This window comes from Rousettus aegyptiacus, unplaced genomic scaffold (assembly GCF_014176215.1).
Source record: "Rousettus aegyptiacus isolate mRouAeg1 unplaced genomic scaffold, mRouAeg1.p scaffold_m13_p_6, whole genome shotgun sequence".
Classification (NCBI taxonomy): domain Eukaryota; kingdom Metazoa; phylum Chordata; class Mammalia; order Chiroptera; family Pteropodidae; genus Rousettus; species Rousettus aegyptiacus.
In genome coordinates, this window is record NW_023416309.1 from 78,774,474 (window position 1) to 78,794,856 (window position 20,383).

The following is a 20,383-nucleotide window of genomic DNA, read 5'->3' on the forward strand; positions in this document are numbered from 1 at the left end:
GTTTTTGTCTGTAATTGGGTTATATTACCTTATAATTAAAAATATGATTTATTTTTAGAAAAAGGCTTTATGTCGTAAAATAAAATTAATTAATACGTTTTTAAAAAGGAAAAGAAACGCAGATTGCCCCGGGTTGTTGAGGGATTTCACAGGAGACAGAGTCTAGCTGCCCTCCACATCGACCACCCTAGAAGGGTGCACACTCACCCCACAGAGGTCTTCTTTAGCTTGGCACATAGGAGGACATCTGTAAAGAGGAAGACATGCCGCAGCTTCCGGGAGCCCTCTGACACTTCTACCAGGAAGCCGTCCTTCACCAGCTGCCGCGTCTGAGGGAGATGGCACACCCGCCCACCTGCTCAGCGGGGAGTCAGCCCAGGGCCCAGCCTACAATGGGGGCACCATCCAGTTGGGAGTTGGGCTGCAGGGAGGGTCCATAATGCCTGGTGGTTAAGAGCATTGGCTTTGGGGCCACATGGACACAGGCTTGAATCCAGACTCTGCCACTTCCCAGCTGTGATCTTAGGCAAGTTCCCTGGCCTCTCTGAGTCTCAGTTCTACCATCTGTAAAATGGGGATAATGATGTCTGCCCATAGGAAGGATTCATCAAGATGGTATATGTAAAACAGCACATCATGTGACCAACGAATGGTAGCTTTACATTTTTCTGCAGCTCTCAACAACTCCCCCCTCGATGAACCCTAGTTCAGGATGACTTGGTTACTCTACCCTGGGGCATAAACACTCCTTACCCCAATCCCACCCTAGAACCTCCCCAACAACCCTAAGAAATTGATCGAGAACTTGATCTGCAGACCTACCCAGGCCTGTTGACACTACCTCTGACTTTTTCAACCACCTCCAGGTGGATGGGAGGCCCTGGCTACCCTCCCTGCCTGTAGCCATCTCTAACCTGGGTGCTCCATGGTCAAGAGCACCAGTCTATGCAAAACTTCCAGTTTCCTCTTTGCCGCCCTCAGAGGCAGCAGGCTCCCTGGGGCTGTCACAATTTGTCCCATCACTCTCTGTGTGTATTATATAATATGTGACCCACATATGCTACAATTGTAGGTGAGCATATTGAATGCATATAATTAAAATGATCAGAGAGTGATAGTGCTCTAAGCCCTCTAAAAATTTTTTCCTGAGTCAAATGACCTAGTGACATTCCAGGGCTGGGAGCTGCATGCAGACAGCTAGCTCTCTGTGCTCTCTGTGCCTATTAGTCACTCTCCAGACCCTGTCCCTCATTACTTCCCTCCCCAGGAGACACTGGAGACTCCTAAATGTAACAAAGGAGCATAAACCCAGCTGACCTTCATTCCTAAACACCACTTAATTACCTCTCCTGGACAGGAAGCACTGTATGTGGGCCAGGCTGCTGACCCATGCAGGTAACTGTCCCTCTGATTCTTCTAATTGCTTCCCTTCACTAGGGTACTGCTACCCTTCCGCCAAGAAAGGTCCTCAGGGAACTGGAGCTGCTGTACCATATCTAGGCACCCACCTGGGACATTCCAGCAGCCTGGCTGCTTCAACCACCCTTCCCAGCAGCCTTTCCTGCTGTGGGGCTCATTCCCTAGCTCCTCCTACCTGCTCATGAAAGCTGATGAGAGGCAGCTCAGAGCTCAGGCTTCTTCAGACTACAGTGCTCCCTCAGACTGAGCCATTATCTTCCAGGGGACCCTGAGGGCATCTTACTGCCCAGAGAGGGGTGCTTGCATTGGAAAACGAGGTAGCTAGCACCTCTCCCTGGTATTGGGGACAGTGCATGGAGCTTACAGATAGATAACCCCAGCTAAAGAATCCAATTCTGTACCTATGGCCAAGAGACTTTGTGCCAGACCTGGAGACTCTCCAGGTCTCAGTTTCCTCTTAAGCTTTCATAAACTATTATGAAGACTAATGAGACACTGGCTTAAAGCTGTCAGCCCAGGGCCTGAAGGCCTTTCTTTGGCTGAGAATGAGAGATCAGAGCTGGAGAGGCACAAGGCACAGGGCAGCAGTGCCTGTGCGTGCAGGAGAGCAGGGATGGGTGATCTGGTCCGCTGTACCCTCCTCAGCCTGGGGGTGAGGCTGTGCTGGGTCCTGAGCTCACCTCCCCTTTGGGAGTTGTGACCGCAGTCCGGCGGGGGTCAATGTCCTCATTGATGCTAGACAAGAAGTTCTGGGAGATGCGGAGGGCATCTTGTAGCAGCGGATAGTCTGGGTGGTCCACAGGTGTGTGCTTCAGCAGGTCCTGGAAGGGTTGTGGTAGTGAGTTGAGGGAAGCAGTTCTGGGGCTCAATGAGAAGATAGTGGGAAGCACTCAATTCCTATTATAAGAATTCTAAGTGGGGCACTCAGGGATCCACACTCTAATCTGGTCATGTCTGCAAAATCTGAACTAAAAATGAGGGTCAGTGCAGCAGGGGTGAGGGCAGTGATGCTCCTTTATTTCCGCTGCAGTCATTACTCACCCCCGCCCCCTGGGAAAGAGAGCCAGGTGGAGTCTCATCTCACCAAGCAGCTGTGAGAGATACCCCTCAACCCACCCCACAGCTGCTCCAAGGACACTGGAGACCATTAGGCAAGGGATGGGGAGGCAGGAAGTGCCTGCCTCCTAGGGAGCATTTGGCCAAATGTCAAGCTTAGTAGCCAGCTATATTTAGGCCCTGGCCCTGTTGGCATGGTTACCACAGCCTAGGCAGGCGCAGTTGGGGACCAGAGACCCTCTGGCTCGGTTTCCCAAATGGGCTTTTCTCAGTGACACCAGCATCTGCCCACCCTGAGCTCGGTCTCTCACCGAATTCCTGGACATTCGGGGTGGACACTCACATGCAGGACCAGGGTGCTCCTGGTCACTCGATCAATGGGCTTGTAGAGCAGAGCTGTTGGGGAGGGCAGGGAGGAGACAGGACAGATGAAATACGGGAGCAGCTCAAGACCTCAGGGACCAGCCTTGTCCCCCAACCCGCCTCACTCCCCTACACGGACACCCACTTGCAAGACACCCATCCACAAGCGGGTTCCACAGCAACCTGCACCCCCATTCTCACCCCAGGACAGGCCAGACAACACGAACAGGCACACATGCGGTCCTGGCAGTCTGGGCGCCCTCCCACCTGCCCCCTTAACTTGTCTCCCACCAGACGTGATTTCTTCGGGGACTGTCCCCTGGCCTGACCAGGCTCAGAGCTAATGAAGATGCTCCTCTGTACCCCTCACCCTGAATCACACAGCTACGCCTAGCCTTACCCTACAGAGCTCCAGCACATTCCAGGTCACATCTGGAACCCCAGAATGTGGCAAGGAGACACACTGTTTTGCCAGGGAGGGCACAGCTCCCCCGTTTTTGATCACTCTCATACTCTGCTGTTCCAAGGCCTGCACCAACACCTGGGAATGGCAGGCTTCAATCTGACCCACATAGTCAGCCTCGTCTCCATGAGAAGACCCCTCTCCACACGCTCAAAACCTCAGACAAAATAGGACAGGAAGCGGGCGGGCAGCTCTCCACAAAAAGGCTCTGCTTTCAAATAAGTGAGAGCCGCAGGGGCAAAGATTTCCTGAAAAAATTCAGGTGGGGCCTCTGGGAGCCCTCAAGAGGCTGGGAAAATGCAAGCTCAGCAGAGCCTCCATTCACCACACCCCTTGGTGACCAAATGAGGATTGCTGGCATTCAGCAGGGACAGGTGGGAGTGGCAGCTGGCCGACCAACACTTCCAAACAAAGCTGCCTATAAGCAGCTATACCCGGCCTCTCCCAACATGGGTGGTTCAGCCTCAGTCCTGCACCTGGATGCCTCTGCCCATGTGGTCATGACCTCTCCCCTCCTGCCATAGGAGCAATAAGAGGTCTGAGAGGAGGCCCCTAGATTCTGAGAAGATTCTGAACAGTGTAGTAAGCAAGGGCTCATTCGACCCCCATTTCCCACTTCGAAGCTGACTTCAGAGACAGCATTCACTGTAGGGACCAGGTTGTGACAGGTCTCAGAACTGACACTCATGCTCTAGTCAGCCCCAAACCCAAAAGTCCCCCGAAGTCCTAGATATAAATACTCCATGCAATGCTAAGCAGACACTTTGGAGACAATCTGCTGGCTGTGGGGAAGACAGTCTCAGTGGTGTGCCATGAGCCGTATCTGCAGTCTTTGCTTGGCTGCCCCTTAGAATCACTGGGGAAGCTCTTCAAAGATACAGCTGCCTGCTTCCCTCTTTTCACCCCATCAGCTAAATCCCAATCTCTGCCTGGTAGAACCTGGGTATCAGCATTTTTAAAAAGCTCCTTTGCTGATTCTGATATGTAGGCATGATCAAAAACCATTGTTTTATGCAAACATACCTCCTATGACTTACATGTGGCCCTCTCTTCATTTAGCAATTTCTAGAGCTACATACAGGATCCAGAATGCACAGGACCAGGCTTGGGGTATCCTGGGACAGTGATGGTAGAGCCCATTTATCAGTCAGGGGGGACCCAGTTCTGAGGCATCCACCTATGGCTTACCTCATCTTAGTAGGGAAAGCACACCCCAAGGACCCCAGAGACCCAAGAGAAGGTGCGAGTTCAGCAGACACCTGCCAGGGTGGGCCCTCGAGTCCAGCTTGGGGAAAGCTGATACTGCAGTATCAGCTCCCTCTGTCCCTCTCTTGCATCCCAGGAGGAAGAGGTTTCTGACTAAGCTCAGAGATTTTCACAAATGGTGGGGTTGGGTTTCAGAGGGGTTATTAATATGCCTGCAGTCACCTCAAGAATCCCCCTGATTGGAGCTGTGGAATGAGTCCTGTGCCTCAGCCCCAGGTTGGGGGAGGACAGCTGGGAGGAAATGAGGGGAGAAGGAAGTGCAGGGAGCAGGCCCTGGGGACATAGTCAGATATGGAAGGAACCAGGGGAGAAAGAACAACCCGATGTTTGTGCTCGCCACGGCCCCTGCATGCCTGTTGCCCCTGAGAACACAGGGCGAAGAGCCCACCCTTCCCGCTTCACCTGTTCCATGTCTCCAGCAGGCCGGCCTGCTTCCTGCCCCCGCTTCTCCCACTCTCTTCACTCTTCACCATGCCGTTCCTGTTCCCGGGGTAGACATCGTTCACCAAGTCGCAATGCTTGTCTCTCTCCCTCCTCCAGGAAGACTTCCCTGACCAGGACTTTTACAAACAATACCCATAGTGCCTAAAAGTCAGACCACTTACACAAGCAAGCTGGCCTCTCTCTAGTTTGTTGGGCACTTGCTCTGTGTCCAATAGCACTGTTTTACCTGCATTATTTCCTTCGATTAAAATGGAAAGCAATTATAACTAGCCCTATTTCACAGATGAAGAAACTTCTCTAAGATACAGAAAAATTATGTAACTTGCTTACAATCCCAAAGCTATAAGTGGTAGCTGAGTTTTGAATTTAGGTCTACTCATGCTTTTTTAAAAAAATTATTTTGATTCCACAGAGAGGGAAGCACCTACAAAAGCTCAGTGACCCTCAGGAGGACTCTTGGAAAGATTCACCAGGAAGGAGTGGGTGAGCTGACCAACCTCGCTGTCCAGGAGAGCCACTTCCTTAGGGGCCTGGGTCACACTTGACTTCTCTTCACATCCCCCACAGCATGGAGCCATGCAGAGGGGGTGCTGAGCAAATAACCATTAAGGCAGACAACTCCGGAGTGAGCCCCAAGTTGTACAGTCTCCATGGGACCCCCAGAACATCCCTTTGAGGGGCTGAGAAGATTCTGAACAGTGTAGTAAGCAAGGGCTCATTCGCCTCCCATTTCCCACTTCGGAGCTGACTTCAGAGACAGCATTCACTGTAGGGACCAAAGAAACTCAAATCCAGGTCCCAGGCCTGTTTCACTAAGACTAAACTTCCTTTTGGGATGGAAAGAGGAAGCAAAGGGCTCACCTCCTCCTTTTCAGGGAGGCAGAGTTGAGACCTGACCAGCTCCTAGTCCAGACCAAAACAGCGTTTCTCCTCTGATCTTCAAACAGCCTATTTCAAGTCCAGCTCTCTCTTGCTTACTCCAGCCTGTCAGAATCTAAGCTGAGGGGCAATGTCACAGGGCAGCTTCTTCCCGGTGACTACAGCTGTCCTGCTGGGGCAGCTGGAGAGAAGCTGCCTCAGGAGTTACCTCCGTCACAAGTAGTCTTGGACACAGGACAGCCTGAGAAGGTGAGGGGACAACAGTGGCCTCTGGGAAAGAGCCCAGGAAACCCCATCATCTCTCCTCGAGCAAACTGCCACCCCCTTCCGTTCAGCCTTTGACAAGGAGCTCCAGGTTACCACGGAGATGTGAAAGCAAAGTGACTCGGAAGGGTGCAGAGACAAAACGCCTTGTGGAAGGGAAGAGACAGGGCCAGCTGCCTGCTACTCCAACACACAGGGGCCCAAGGCAACGCTTGACCCCTACACCCCTGCCAAAGGCAGCTTGGGTCATCCCTAAGGCATTTCTTGCCTCAGAGAGCAGGGCCCACCTGCTTTTAGACCCCTCCCTGCCTAGCCTGCTTCAGCCTCCTTCAAGCAAGAGCCTGGCTGACAGCATGTGCCTGTCCAAGGACCCTATCGCTGAGGGAGCTGCAAAGCGGATGCTTCCATTGAATGGTGGGTGTGTGACCTTCACAAAGCAGCAGACTGCCACGCCCCCTCTCCTCTTGGCATTCTGCACTGACCTTATGTGCGAAGTGCCAAGACCCCAGCTCAAGGGTCTGCAGTAGCTAGAAACATACCCCCTCAGAGCAATCCAGTTGCTTCCTGCTCTCCCAACCGCATCCAGTTCTCCCACCACTGCAGTTTTGAAAGGAGAGAATATCTCAAAGCAACATGTGCACTCCGAGCACACAATACCCTGGCCACTCAATCTTCTCTCCTCTCTCTGGAAACAAAGAAACTCCCAACTTCTCCCTCCAGCCGGGGCTGGCATCCTCCCTGTTCAAGGCACTGCTGTCCAGACCACCTGTCTCTCTCTGACTGGCCCCACTGACCCGGCTCCAGCCCCAGGTTGCCACACCTGCAGGTACAGCCTTCTCACTTTGTGTCCTTACAGCCTCTCCAGGAAGTTGCCCACAGCCTCTCAAGCTAAGCCATCAATTCCAAACAGATCTTTGGTGGGTACCTGGACCCTTCTAGCCTAGTCCTTCCATTTCTAAGGCACCCTGCCCCAAGTGGCCCCCAGACTTCAACCTCAGGCTGGAAGCTAGCCAGAACAGGGGGACACACAGCTCTAGTCTAGCCACTTGTGCCCAGCCCCCCTTGCTGTCCCCTAAACCCTGACAATCACATTTAAGCCCATTCCAGCCACCAGCCCCCAGAGGTGGAAAGATACACCACCTCCCGTGAGAGGGATCTGGGTTACCATAGGTGCAGTTACAGCAGAAGCGAATGATGAGGAGAATTTCCATGGCAGCCTCTGTCCCCGTGGCAGGAGCGAGCGGCCATCGCTCCCTGGCTCCCATCAGCAGCCCGGCCACTAAGCCACCTTGCCCGCTGCTGCTGCACAGCCTCCAGAATCAAGCAGCCGCTTCTGAGTGCTCCTCTAGCAATGGGGAGGGGAAAAAGGGGGAGCGAGGGGAGGGGAGGCGCTGGTGGAGAAGCGGGAGAGGAAGGAGGGGGGAAGAGGGGGGAGGAGGGGAGCCGGGCTGCCCGCTGGCATCCTAAGGAGGAGCACGTTTGTAGCTGGCTGGCTGCCTGGGGACGGAGGCTGATTCCTTGCATGCGCGTGCTCACACACACTCACACACGAACATGCACACGCTCACACAAACAGGGTACCATAGTACACAAAGCCAGACAAAGAAAGGTGACTGCTATTCAGCCCTTCCTATAAAGTACCTTCCATAGTGACTGACGTGTGGCTGTCCTTGGAGTCCTTGGGACCTTTCACTTTGAGTTCCTGCCAAACAGAGGAGAGGAATCACTACCTGGCCTGTCCCCTGAGCCTGCCCATCCCCCATCGTGAGCACAACAGGAAGGGCTCTGAAACCCAGGGGTGCAAATATGAGCAGAGACAAAGGCTGATGGGCATAGGCATTGTCTCTGCCTCTCCCTGCAGACTCCCTATGCCACACCCATGACCTCCAGGAGCCTCCTGGAGTCCAGACTCTAGGTATCGGAGAGAACTGTGATAATGGTGCTCCTCAGGCCCATCCCCTAAAGTCTCTCCCTGGAGACTCTGAGGGCCTTTCAGAGGATGGGTGGTGGCAAATGCAGGATCCTCAGTCCTGTCCAGGCTTTCCCCAGCAGCAGCCACTATTAAGGGGTCTGCACACAGGATTTTAGTGGACTAAAACCAGGTGTTGCAGCTGATCCTGGGGGCATGAGCAGCTCTTGGGATAAAGAATGAGTGGTTCTGCACACCTGTGCAGGGGCAAGCAGGGCAGTGGTGTACCTAGGGCTGAGTGGCTGAGTTCTATAGGGCAGTCTGACCTACATCCTACCCATATATATTGGGAGGGACTCGCACAGCCCCCAGCGCCACTTGACACTCTCCACTCTGCAGAGCCTGTGCTAGGCATCAGAGAGGAACTAGCAAGGAAGGAAGAGGCGACAGCCCATGGATCCCATGCAAAGTGACCAGGTAGTGAGTGCTGGAAACAGACTCTAGGGTGGCTTTTTTGATCTGAACTTGATTTATCTGCCTTTAGAGAAAGAGGTCCAGCTCCAAACCTGCCAACGGACCAGTGTGGCCTATAACTGGAGATGTAATGCAATCCTAACTTGGAGGGCTGAGTGTACAAAGAAGCCTCCCAGAGGGGATGTCAGTGGGAAGGCTGAGTCGAGGTGAGGCCAAGGTCAGGTACTCAGGTGATATTGCCTGCTCTGCCTGGGAGGGAGGACATGCCCAGGCAACGGGAGCTCCCCTCTTCCTGCTCCTGCCTCGAGCTGTTTCTAGACAGAGAAAACCCCCAGGGACTGAGCCTGGGGTTTGGAGGTGGAGTGGGGAGAAGAGGGGTTACTCAGCTCCTCAAAACTGTGTCTCTGGCTGGCGTCTGGATTCCCAGCTTTAGGGGATTTTTCTGCATGCCCCCCTCCAGTGCATCCTAGAGGTATGAAATCACTCCTGCTGCAGAGAAGGGCCTAATTGCAGTAATTAAGTGGCAGCGCCACTAGGAAGCAACAGCGCCAATGCATGAGTCAGGGTGAGAAGCCACCTGGCAGCTGGCCATGGGGCCGGCTCTGCCCTTGGAGCCTGCAGGCTTTGAGAGGGGCTTAGGGATGAGTGCAGGGGTTTCTGCCAACCACAGAGAATAGACAGTCTGCCCAGGCTAAGAGGAGACCCCCTACTCTCTGGACCATACGTGACTCTGGGCACCTGGGCAGCCTCGGCAGGGTCTCTCTGAACACAGATCAGGGGAATCCAGTTTGTTCCCTGGGAGGGCTGGGAACCATGAGGGGAAGCACCACTACCCCACCCTTTGGACTCCACATAAAGGGACTTCCCTATCTCTTACTCAGTCCTCCTAGGTGGAGGGTGACGCACGTGATCCCTGGGTTTGGGAGAAGAAACTGAGCTCACCTCTCTTTTCTCCGCTCCTCCAGCAGATGTGTTTAATTGTGGAAGGGAAATGCTAGGGAGTCCAATGTGGCTACAGATCCAAGTCCACATTTTTTCCAATCTGACTTTTACTAGTAATCAAGGGCTGACATTTTCACCTGTTTTTCCATCCCTTGTGCTGTTTCTAGGTCAACTTCAAACTTGGTTATAACCCATAACTCCAGTAGTTTCATGAAAACTATCAGGCATCTCATCAACTTTTCCAGCAGCAGCTGAGATGAAAAAGCAAAAGGTCCAGAGGGGCCTGTAAGGCAGGACCTCCAAAACTGCAGAAGGAGCTTCTCTTCCCTGGAACCACAGGTTCTCTTACGCTGCACTTGGAGCTGGGTGCTGTGACTGCAAGGCCAGTAGCTTGGGGTTGTCACTGAGATCTTTCTGGTTAAAAGGGTGAGCTGGGCTGTGCTCCTGAAGGATCCTAGGGCCCCACCCTGCCACTTCCTGGATAGATAGAAGTGTTGACAGCAGACGATGCCACATCTTTGCTCTGCAGAGGAGCATGGAGGGAAGGCTTAGCTGCAGCAGCAGGAACAGGCATATTTCCAGACAGAAGGTCTATGGCTCTCTGTGGGATTGCAAGGATCTCAAAAGACCATGTGGTCCAGACTTCCTCGAATCTTCCTGATCATGAAAATTAACTGGGAGGATTGTTAAAAAGACAGACTCCTGGGCCCCACCTCAAACTTTGTGAATTGAAGCTCCAAGGAAGGTACCTAAAGATCTGCATTTGAAACAGTGTCGTTGGTAGTTCTTATCAAGCAAGTTTGAGATGAGTTGGGGGAATCTAGATACCTCACTCTATGGAAACAAAGGCCAACAGAAGGGAAGTGACTAGTTCAAGGTCAACACAGTGTGGGAAATACTGCCTTTTTTCTTTTATTCTTTTGCCTCCCCTCTTCTAACACAGAATAACCTAAAACAGAAGGACAAAACCAAACAAATTGGTGTTCTTACATTAAGAGGGAAAATGTCAAGTGTAAGAAAGCAAATGTCAGGCTGTTACCCATTACAGGTACCATTTTCCTAACTGGCAAGCAGGAAAGGAGAGACCCAAAGGCTAGAAGGCTCTGGGCAGGCCGCAAAGCCCTGATTCATAGGGGTGGCTGTGCAGGGAACTGCCCACCTCGGAGATCTTCTGGAACTGGTTGTTGGACTGACTGCACTTCTCAGCTGTCTCCAGAGCAACTTTATAGTTATCCACAAACGCTTTGTACACACCAAGCTGGCTGGCCTGCAGGGAGAAGAGAGAGGAGGGCAGGAGTGGGATGGGGGAGAGAGGATTAATGAATGGATGAAAGCTTAACGAGAGCACCTGGAGCTCCCGTAACACTCAGAACCTCTAATTTAGCTCCAAAGGGCTAGCTGGGAACAGAGGGGAAAGGCAGGATGAATATACTACAGCATCTCTTTGAACTTGACAGTTTCCATGGAAACTGGCTTAGCCAATAAGGTTAAGAAGGGGGGGTTGGGGGTTGGGGGAGCAGGGCAGGGCCTTTGTTGGCATGCTAGAAATTCAACTCATCAGCAGCTTTTGGCTTTATTTAGCATCAACAAGGTCTCTCAGGGTTTGAAACCCCTCAATGCCTCATACCTCTTTCACATCCTAGAATTAGCTAGAGCAGGGAGAGACAGGGGAGGAGTGGAGTGTGGCCTGCTCAGTGCCCCACTCCCCATGTGAAGTGTGAGGCATGGCATTTAAAGGCACAGTCCCCATTTCCCTCAGCTTCTAGGTCCCTAACTTCATCTTCTTAACTACCAGGGAGCCAGAGGCCCTGCCTCGCTACACATTTGCATGTTACTAAGAGCCTGGCTTTCCCTTGGAAGCAGAACAAGTGTCGTCATCCTTTTCTGAAAAAGGGGAAACCGAGGCACATTTACTGAATTCCTCAAATATTTATAGAAAACTTCTGTGCTGTGCATATGCACTTCCTTTTAAGGGAGCAGAAGTGGAAATTTGAATTAAAACTACCATGAGATACTATCGTATACTCATTGATCTAGCCCAAATTTAAAAGTCTAATGATGTCAAGAATGTGGGGAAACAGGAACTTTTACAGACTGCCTGTGAGAGTATAAATTTGTACAATTCTTTGGAGAGTAATCTGTCAATAATTAATAAAATTAAAAATATGCACAGTTCAGCCTACTGCTTAGCAAATCTACTTCTATCTACATATAGAGCTCTGCTATCTAATACAGGAGCCACTCTACATGAGGCTACTGAGCACCTAAAATATGGCTAGTCCAAAGTGAGATGTGCTGTGAACGTAAAATACACACTGGAGAGAATGTAAATCATCCCATTATTTTTTTAATATTGATAACATGTTGAAATGATAACATTTTAGATCTATTGGGCTAAGTAAAATATAATCTCAAATTAATTTTACCTGTATATTTTTATTCTTAAATTTTAGATTATCTACGTGGCTACTAGAAAATGTTTAATTATAAGTATGGCTCACATTATATTTCCACCAGAAAGCAGTGTTCTAGAGAAACTTGCATATCTATGTACCCAAGAAAATGTGAGCGAAGGGATTCACAGTCTCATTCTTTCACTTGTGGAAAGACTAGAAACAAATGCTCACAGAGTGGGAACCCGTACACACACATTGCAGATAAAATGAATGAATTAGATCTATATATAGTAACGCCAACGAGTTTTAAAACAATGTTGATTGCATTGCAAAATATATAAAATATATGATGTCTGTGTGTGTGTGTATACTATGTCCACTTAAAAAGTACATGAAATGCCATAAAAATACATAGATATATAGTAAAGACACAAACTACAACCTAGAAGGCTACACACCAAATTCACGCCAGTAGCTGCCTCTAGGCTGAATGGAAGAGCAAGAGGAAAGGGAAGGGAGAAACTTCATCTTCATCTGTAATCCTTTATTTTCTCAGTGAAAATGTTCTGTTGTATATCTTCAGAGCTTAACATCTGTTCATTCTGGGACGTGAGCACACAGTCGTTTGCTACATTATTCTCTAGATTTTCTGGTCTAAATTTTTTTCAGTGAAGTAGCAGGGAGGTTGAGTTACTGCAGTGGCTTCCTCGGGGCTCCCACCAAAGCGCCGGGGGACATGGGCTGTCCCAGAGCCCCACCCTGGACTGCTCTGCTAAATGCAGACTCCCTGTGCTCCTCAAGGACCCAAAGAGGCGGGGTGGGGGGCCTGGGGCAGCCTGAGGAAGCTGGCAGTGGGGCTCAGAAAAACCAGAAGGAAAAGTGAGACCTGAGAGGGAAAAGTGAGAACTGGGATGCTTGTGAAGAAGCCACGGTCAGAGCCTTGCAGGTCACAGCCCCAGAGAGGCCAGACTTTTCAAAAAGAAAATTCTTGGAGAAGGAGCGAAAAAGGATGGAGTTTGTTTCCTTTTCCAGGGGAATTATGGGCCCACTGGGGTTCCACGCTGCAGGGGATGTGCTAGACAGACCATTCCTAAACCAAGGAAAAATCATTGCTATTCTTCCTCCAGATACGCACTCTCCTTGCTCTCTTTGTTCCCGTTCCCTTGCCCTGTCATCCCACTGTCTAAGGGAGAAGCAGGAGGTGAACCAGAAGCAGGAGCCTGGAGAAATGGCCCGAGTGCAGGGGGTCATCGGCCATCCCAGGCACTGTTATCTCCAGGACACCCTCGCTTGTAGGGCCCAAGGCCAGGCCAGCCAGAGCTGTTCACTGGGAAGTGGCTGTTGCTTGGAAACAGCAGCTTGGCACTGGGGTGATCTCATAAAACAAACAGCAGAGATGCTAATTTCCTTCCCTCTGTGATGGGTAATCAAATACCCAAAAACCAGGGGAAAATAAACTGCCTCCAGATGCCTGGCCTGCCCCAGCTCCACCCAGGCCCTCCTGAGCCTATGGCCTTAGAGGCTTCAAACCTCAGTTCATGATGCTGGGGGAGCAGATCCGTGACCAGGCCCATGGAGCTAATACCAGAATGGGGTGACAACGATAAACTGGGAAAGCCTTTCCACTGTGCTCTGGGCTACTTGCCCTCCTGCCCCCAAGGTCTGTTCTCTTTTGCCCTCCTGAGGGCTAAAGAGAGGCTGCCCCAAGCGAATGAGCTCAGGCTCCTGGGATCAGGACAGAGAGTTAACTGGGTATTCATCATCCCTGATGTGGGGTGAGCACTCTGGGGCTGCCAGAACCAGAAGCGTGCGGTTCCCTGGCAACAGCACCTTCTAGGATGCCTCTTCCTAATAATAATAATAATTAGTAACAACAACAACAACAACAGTAATAATAATAGCTAACTATTGAGTACTTACTTACTAATTTACTATGTTTCAGGCCTTGTTCCAAGCACTTTTTTGGTATTAACTCAGTCCTCACAATGGTCCAATGAGATAAATACTTTTTTTATAGATGAGGAAGCTGAGTCATGGAGAGGTTGGGTAAGTTGCCCAAAGTCACAGGTTTAATCTGTGGCAGAACTGGGATTCAAACCCAGCTGTGACCTGACTCTAGAAGCTACGTTTGTCCCTATAACACTAGTGGTGTCTCAGGACACAGATACCAGGCCCTGTGATGTCTCCCTCAATGCCCCTTCCAAGTTCTCCCTAGTCCCAGTGGTCAAGGTCATGGTGTACTCATTCATTCATTTATTCATTAATTCATGTATTAAGCACTGGGCTGGTTCTGAGGGTCTAACAATGAAGTAAATACAGTCTGTCCTCTTGGAGATTATGGTTTTGGGGAGGCAGGCAGTTATAGTATTCGCTAAGGGAAGGTGCATATGGGCTGCATTTGAGGGGCTAGAGAAGTCTTATTTAAAGAGGCCATTCTTAAGCTGGGAACTGACCAGGAGAAGACAGACCAGATAGGTAAGGATATTTCAGGCAGGTAGAGCCGCAAGTATAGAGAGGTCAGGATTAACTGCAGCATGAACTGAGTACAGAAAATTCAGCGTCAGGGGCCCAGAGGGTGCGGGAGGCAACAGTCAGAGGCCAAGGGTGAACAGAGACCAGCGTTCAAAGGGTCTCCTAAGCCATTCTTTGGAGCCTGGTCTTCATTCAATGGACAAGGGGGAGCCACTGAAGAGATTCAAGCAGGGTACAAGCAAGGCCTGGTCAGGAGTTTAGGCGACTCTCCCGCTGCTAGGTAAAGGTGGGAGGCGGAAGGGGAAGTGGGCCTGGAGGCTGGAGCCGCTCATGGGGTTAGAGCAGTGGTCCAGGTGAGGGCACCAGAGGTGGTGGAAGGAAGGAGGTGGCAATGAACAAAGAAGTGGACTCTGAAACATGGGGTTCAGGGAGGAAGAGTCGGGGAGGGGAGGTGCCAAGGGTGAGTCCAAAGGTGTCATGGATGCATGGGAGATGGGATGGTGGCAGTATCCACTGAGACAGAGGCAGGAAGAAGAGCAAAGAACTTCAGAGACAATAAATTCAGTTTTGAACATGCTTAGCTTGAGGCCCTGGAAGTATCCAAGCAAGAGTTTTCTCCAGTGTAAGTAAGCAGAGGGCTATCCTCTTGGCCAGTTCCATCACTGAAGGGAGGAAGAGAGGTGCTGCTCCCTGCCCCCGACCAGGGACTCCTTTCCTATCCGTCAGGCTGGCAGAAGTTACGGGGGGAGAGCTGGGCGGGGGACCCTGTAGGTCTGAGCTGGGGGTCCTCCAAGGGACACAGCCAGAGACAGACACAGAGCTACTGGGGGCGAGGGTGTCACAGGAGCCCTGGGAACTAGAAGACCTCTGAGAATCTTTCCTAACACCAAGCCTCCACATTAATTCTATCCCCTCAGGCCTTTTCCCTCCCCTGCAATGGTGGGAGGGCTGGGCTTAGGGCTTTCTGCTCCAAGGTCCCCAGGAGCTCATTAGCTGACACAATTTCCCATCTGACTGCTTCATTTCACAGGCAGCACTGAGGTGCAATGAATGTCCGAGGTCTCAGGTGAGCAGTCCCTGCCTGTCCACCTGGCACATATCGTTCTTTCGGCTGAGAGACAGGGGAAACGAAGCCCCAGGGGAGACTTTGTTCCTGGAGCCCCACTGGTGAAAGAGAATGATGCCGTGTCAGGAGCACCTATGCACACAGCCTGTCTCCAGCAACCCCAGAACACCCCAGGCTTCATGGAGGAGGCTGAGAATTGAGGCGCCAGGTCCAGGTTCCCCATAAAGCAGAGGCCCAGGCTTTCCTCCAGGACTTGGAAAGTTTCGAGGAGAACAGGAGGGCTGGGGCTGACCAGTCCTCACCCAACAGCTCCACTGAGGCCCTGGATAGACTCACCAGCTTCTGGAAGAGGTGGCCCATGGTGACCTGGCTATCCCATTGCTGCACCTTGGGGCAGAGGTTGTCGTAGAACTCTTTGTGGATCTCGTATATGTCCTGGATCTTGTAGAAGATGGTCTCGATCTGCTGAATGGTCAGCACAGGCTGGGAGGTGGTAGCTGTGGCCTTCAGGGGTTTCATGGGCTGGGACAGAGGAAGAAAAAATTAGGAGAGGTGAAAGGCAAAGAAAACCAGAGCGTTGGCAGACCCAGGGCACTGGTTAGCCCTTCCTATTGCCTGAGTTCTGCATAGACAAGGCCACAGACAACAGGGCACCGGAGGTGTGGTTCATATCAAGTAGCTGTTGTCACAGGCCCAACAAGTCACATGCAACTGCAAGGAGAGGGAATTTGATAGCCAGAGCCTGGACCAACAGCCTTGTCAGGTCTAAGGGGTGATACCAGAACACATCTTCCCTACCCCTCATACCCTGAGGCGTCCCTGGCCTCCAGCCTGCATGGAGCTCACTTTTTGGTTTAAAAGGATCCACGTCTTTCTTCCACAATGGCCTCATGCTCTCAGTCATAGCTCTCTTGTCACACTTCAGTGGAAGGGAGAGTTGACCGGGAATCCCTTTAGCTGTTTCCTTCCAAGAAACAGAACACGATTCTAGGACTTGGGGTAGAGTCTTGGAGAGATCTAAGACCAATCTCAGATGTACTACTTCAAGTTCACTTCGGATCACTTAGTACAGAGAGCGCGAACGGGTGGCACACATGCCACTGTCCTACTTCCTGTACCCATGGGCGATATTGCTAAGTGATCACAATGACCCTTCTGACTGAGCCTGGCTGTAGTCTCAGACTCTTTCTCAATGCCAAGGTCGACATGCAAGATGAAACCCATCTGCTATCTCTGTTGTCTACACCGAGATGCTCCATGGTCTGCAGGTGGAGAGGGTGAGTTGACAGACAGTGACTCAGAACTATCCCCCAATACTGGATGGGAGCTGAAGCCATCACCTTCATGCCCAACAACAGGACATGTGATAATGGGGCACGGGTGCATTTTCTTCAGTATGATTTTCTGTATATTCTAAATAACTTACAATGAGTAAACACTCATTTTATTTATTTGTTTCTCTGCTTAATTTTATTTTTTAATTTCAAAAATCGAAACAATTTTCAAATTACAGTTGACGTTTAATACCATATTAATTTCAGGTGTACAGCATAGTGGTTAGAGTAAACACTAATTTTATAAACAGGGGAAAACAGACATTAAAATTTGTAGCTGAAACAACAACAAAAACTGATACTGAAGGACAAAGAGCCTCTCTTTGATTGATCTTACTTCAGCCCCAAAGCCCTCAAAATGCCCAGACTGCACTCCAAGAGCCTTCCAGGAGGCAGGGTCTGGAAACCTACACAACAAGAAAGTAAGGGGGAGAAGGGCACATTTACCTCGAGGAGAGAAGCCTGAGTCAGACGTAATTAATATGATGAAGGGCCGTGTGTAAAGAGGCTTTTGACTTAGTCTGGGTCACTCTGGAGACTCAGGAGCAGCAAGAAGAAGTTATGGCGGCAGGTGTGGGCCCACTGGAGCTGTCTCCCACTGTGTCATAGAATTAGGTAGTGAGCTTTCTGACAAGAGAAGAATTCTAACAGGGAATGGATGACTCAGTGTTGGACTAGAGGGAACATCTATACTGAGGGAGATCAAAGTTATTGTTGGCTCACTCTGAGAGGTGACCGCCAGCTTGAGCCAACCGTAGCAGCCGAACTCCCAGCCAACTTTCACTCCTTACTCTCATTTGTCTCATTCTGATGGTGGCAGAGCCCAGGTTTGTCCATCAGAGTAAGTCCCATCTACTCAAATACCCAAACAATGCTCCGGCTTCTGGCTCCCTCGTCCTCCCAGGTCTAAAAAGTCCAGACACATGAGAAAGGGAGGAAAAAGTAGACGTCCTCCTTCGGACCTTCACTGGAAACAACAAACTCTCAATGTCTAGTAGCCCTTTGCTAAGGGAGCAGGATGGGGTTCGACCTGGTGCGGGCCAGGCAGTGTGAGTTTGAGTCCCAACTCTGTCACCTAATAGCTGTGGGGAAGTCACTTAGCATCTCTGGGCCTTAGCAGTCTCATTTGTAAAACTGGGACATTACCTTCTCAAGAATACTGACAGGAAGATCAAAAGCCATAATTCATATAAAATATTGAGTATGTGCTTGGTACACAGAAGGCAATCAATAAACGTTAGCTGCTACTATTCACTATTCAAGTTCCTAATGTGAGGCCGGACTGAGGTGGGGGGTTTGGAGGGTGCTATTCTGTGATTCGCAAATCACTGTCCCCATGGAGCCTCCTGCCTATGAGGGGAGAGAGACAAAACACGAGGAAACAACTGAAACAGAGAATCACAGATATGCAATGAGGGAAGAAGGGGATGTCCTAAGACAGATGCTGAGAATGGCTTCTCCAGAAAGGGTACATTTATTCTGAAATGGAAGCACAGGGGCAAAGGGGACAGTATTCCGGACAAACTTCCTCAATGCCCAGTCTTGAGGCAGGAACAGGCTTGGTGAGAGAGAGGAGCTGGAAAAAGCCAGTAAGCCTGTGCACAGTGGGCTAGGGGAAGGACAGGAACTTAAAGCAGGGCTGGAGGGGTGGGCAGAGGCCAGATTGTACAGGAGGAGGAATGCGGCTTTTCAGCCCAAGCAATGACCTGGCTTTCCCTGGAAGGATTTAAGCAGGGGAATGACGGGGTCCAGTTTTCTTTTCAGGAGATTATTTTTATGATTCGTTATCCTAGCTCTGGAGACTGTTATAATATCTTTGGATAAACTGGACCAACACAAATGAAACAACTTAGTGGACAAAGCAAGGTAGTGTACTACCCGACTTGAACTGTAAATAGCAACCAAATGGACTCGAAGTTGTGCTGATACAACTTGGAGGGCTTCGCAGAGGAGGCAATAGGAGCAGGCCTTGAAGGTTGGGAAGATCTGAGCAGGTGAAGGGGTGGGACCTGGGTAAGCATGCTTGGCAGAGAAGCAAGGAGCCAGGAGCAAGGGAATACTGTTCTCTCAGGTGGGTAGCCACACTCAACTGCATGGCCCCAGGGGTTCGTGAAGGATACAGAGCTGGCCCACAGGACTACTGTTGTAGTTTATCCTTTTTACCTCTATCCAGGAGCTAGTGGAGGGTCCAAGTCACCAGAGTCCCAGAACCACTAATCCCTCTCCTTGCTGTTGAGGGAATAAAGAAAAGAGGGAGAGAACAGTCCTCGGAAGGCACAGGAGCCAGGATTTCTCAGCAAAAGATAGAGAAGCTCCCATCTGCCACCTACGCAAGGACAAGACACAACAGTTCTGCTTCCTCCTAAACTTCCCACTCTGTCTACAAAAGGGGAAGAAATGGGCGCTCACCCACAGCGGGTCACATGGACAGGGCCTGCACTTGGATGTCATATGGTTCTCAGGACAAGGTTGGAGACCTTGGATCTCAGCCCTGACTTCACTTGAGGGGAGAGGAAAGCACTGGGTGTGTGTTCCTGGCTGGCAGGGCACCCTCGAAGGCAGTTATTTTTATCTGGTGAACCTCGAATACAGGCCTCAGGTGGTTCGGGTGAAAGGCACAGGTAACCCAATACTGTGCTTTGACCCAGCATGCTCCTCCATCAAAGTTCTGGCCAGCAGTTCCCTTCTCCCTCCTCTAGCAATCTTGCTGCAGAGGGCGGGAGCTTCGTGTCATCAGGGGAGAAACAGATGAGAGGATCCTGAGGGACCTCAGAGCCAACCCTGGCACTTAATTCCCCATGAAGCGCTTCTCAGGAAGACAGGCCAGGAGGGTTCTGACTCCCAGTGGAACTTCACATCGCCATTTGTCTCCTCTGTCCCCCAGTAACTTGCCTTTCAAAACAGGGGAAAGAAATTGGCCCACTTCCTCCACCTCCTATCCCAGAAGGCCTGGAGGCTGCCAGCAAGGCCTGTTTACTATCACCTAGTCATCCTCCTCCTCCCTGGGGCTCAGGTAGGAGGGTGTCATTAACCTGTTTCACAGATAAGGAACCTGAGAGCAGTGGGCCCAGGAACTACAAAGCAAACTCAAAATGAGAGTCTAAGAGAGGAGGCCAGTCGTGCCTGGTGGTGGGAGGTACTGTGGGAGAGATGGTGCAGCCAGATGCAGTTTCCAGCTCGTTACCCAGAGTCAGGGAGATGCAGAATTACATGCATTTGGTTTGTCTCCCTTCCTTCACCCCCCGCCTCAGCCCAGGCTTTCAGACCCATTTCACTGATAATCTGAGCCCACGAGAAACCTGGAGGATTCCAGAAGATGACTAAACCTTGCCCAACCAACAATCCAAGGGGGCAGGAACAGAGGGTCCTGTGTGGTATCTGTCTGTGCCTGTGTATGTACACAGCCTTAGGTACACACACAGACTCATTTGCATATCAGGAAGTGTTAAGCTGAGAACAGTCAAACACTTTAGGAGCATTGCTGTGCGAATGAGGGTGGAGTGATAAGAAGGAGATGAGGGTGTGGGAGGAGGAGAGAGCTTGGAGAGGACATATTTTCTCCTCTGAGCCCCTTTTTCAGATCATCCCCAAAAGCAAGGAGCTTAGCTACAGGGTAGCTGAGAAAGAAAGGCTCCC

At 50.8% G+C, this 20,383-nt stretch overlaps 1 protein-coding gene across 5 annotated transcripts in view; it reads right to left on the minus strand.

The window, feature by feature from the left end:
* ABR (ABR activator of RhoGEF and GTPase) overlaps positions 1-20,383 on the minus strand; it is a 175,162-nt gene that overhangs the window by 49,226 nt on the left and 105,553 nt on the right. For all 5 annotated transcript variants that reach the window (XM_036223703.1, XM_036223706.1, XM_036223705.1 and 2 more), the window contains 6 exons: positions 15,750-15,935; positions 10,639-10,746; positions 7,796-7,856; positions 2,819-2,871; positions 2,100-2,240; positions 208-329 (listed from right to left, as the gene is read on the minus strand). In XM_036223703.1, the coding sequence (XP_036079596.1) occupies positions 208-329; positions 2,100-2,240; positions 2,819-2,871; positions 7,796-7,856; positions 10,639-10,746; positions 15,750-15,935 (671 nt within the window). The remainder of the gene's footprint in view (positions 1-207; positions 330-2,099; positions 2,241-2,818; positions 2,872-7,795; positions 7,857-10,638; positions 10,747-15,749; positions 15,936-20,383) is intronic.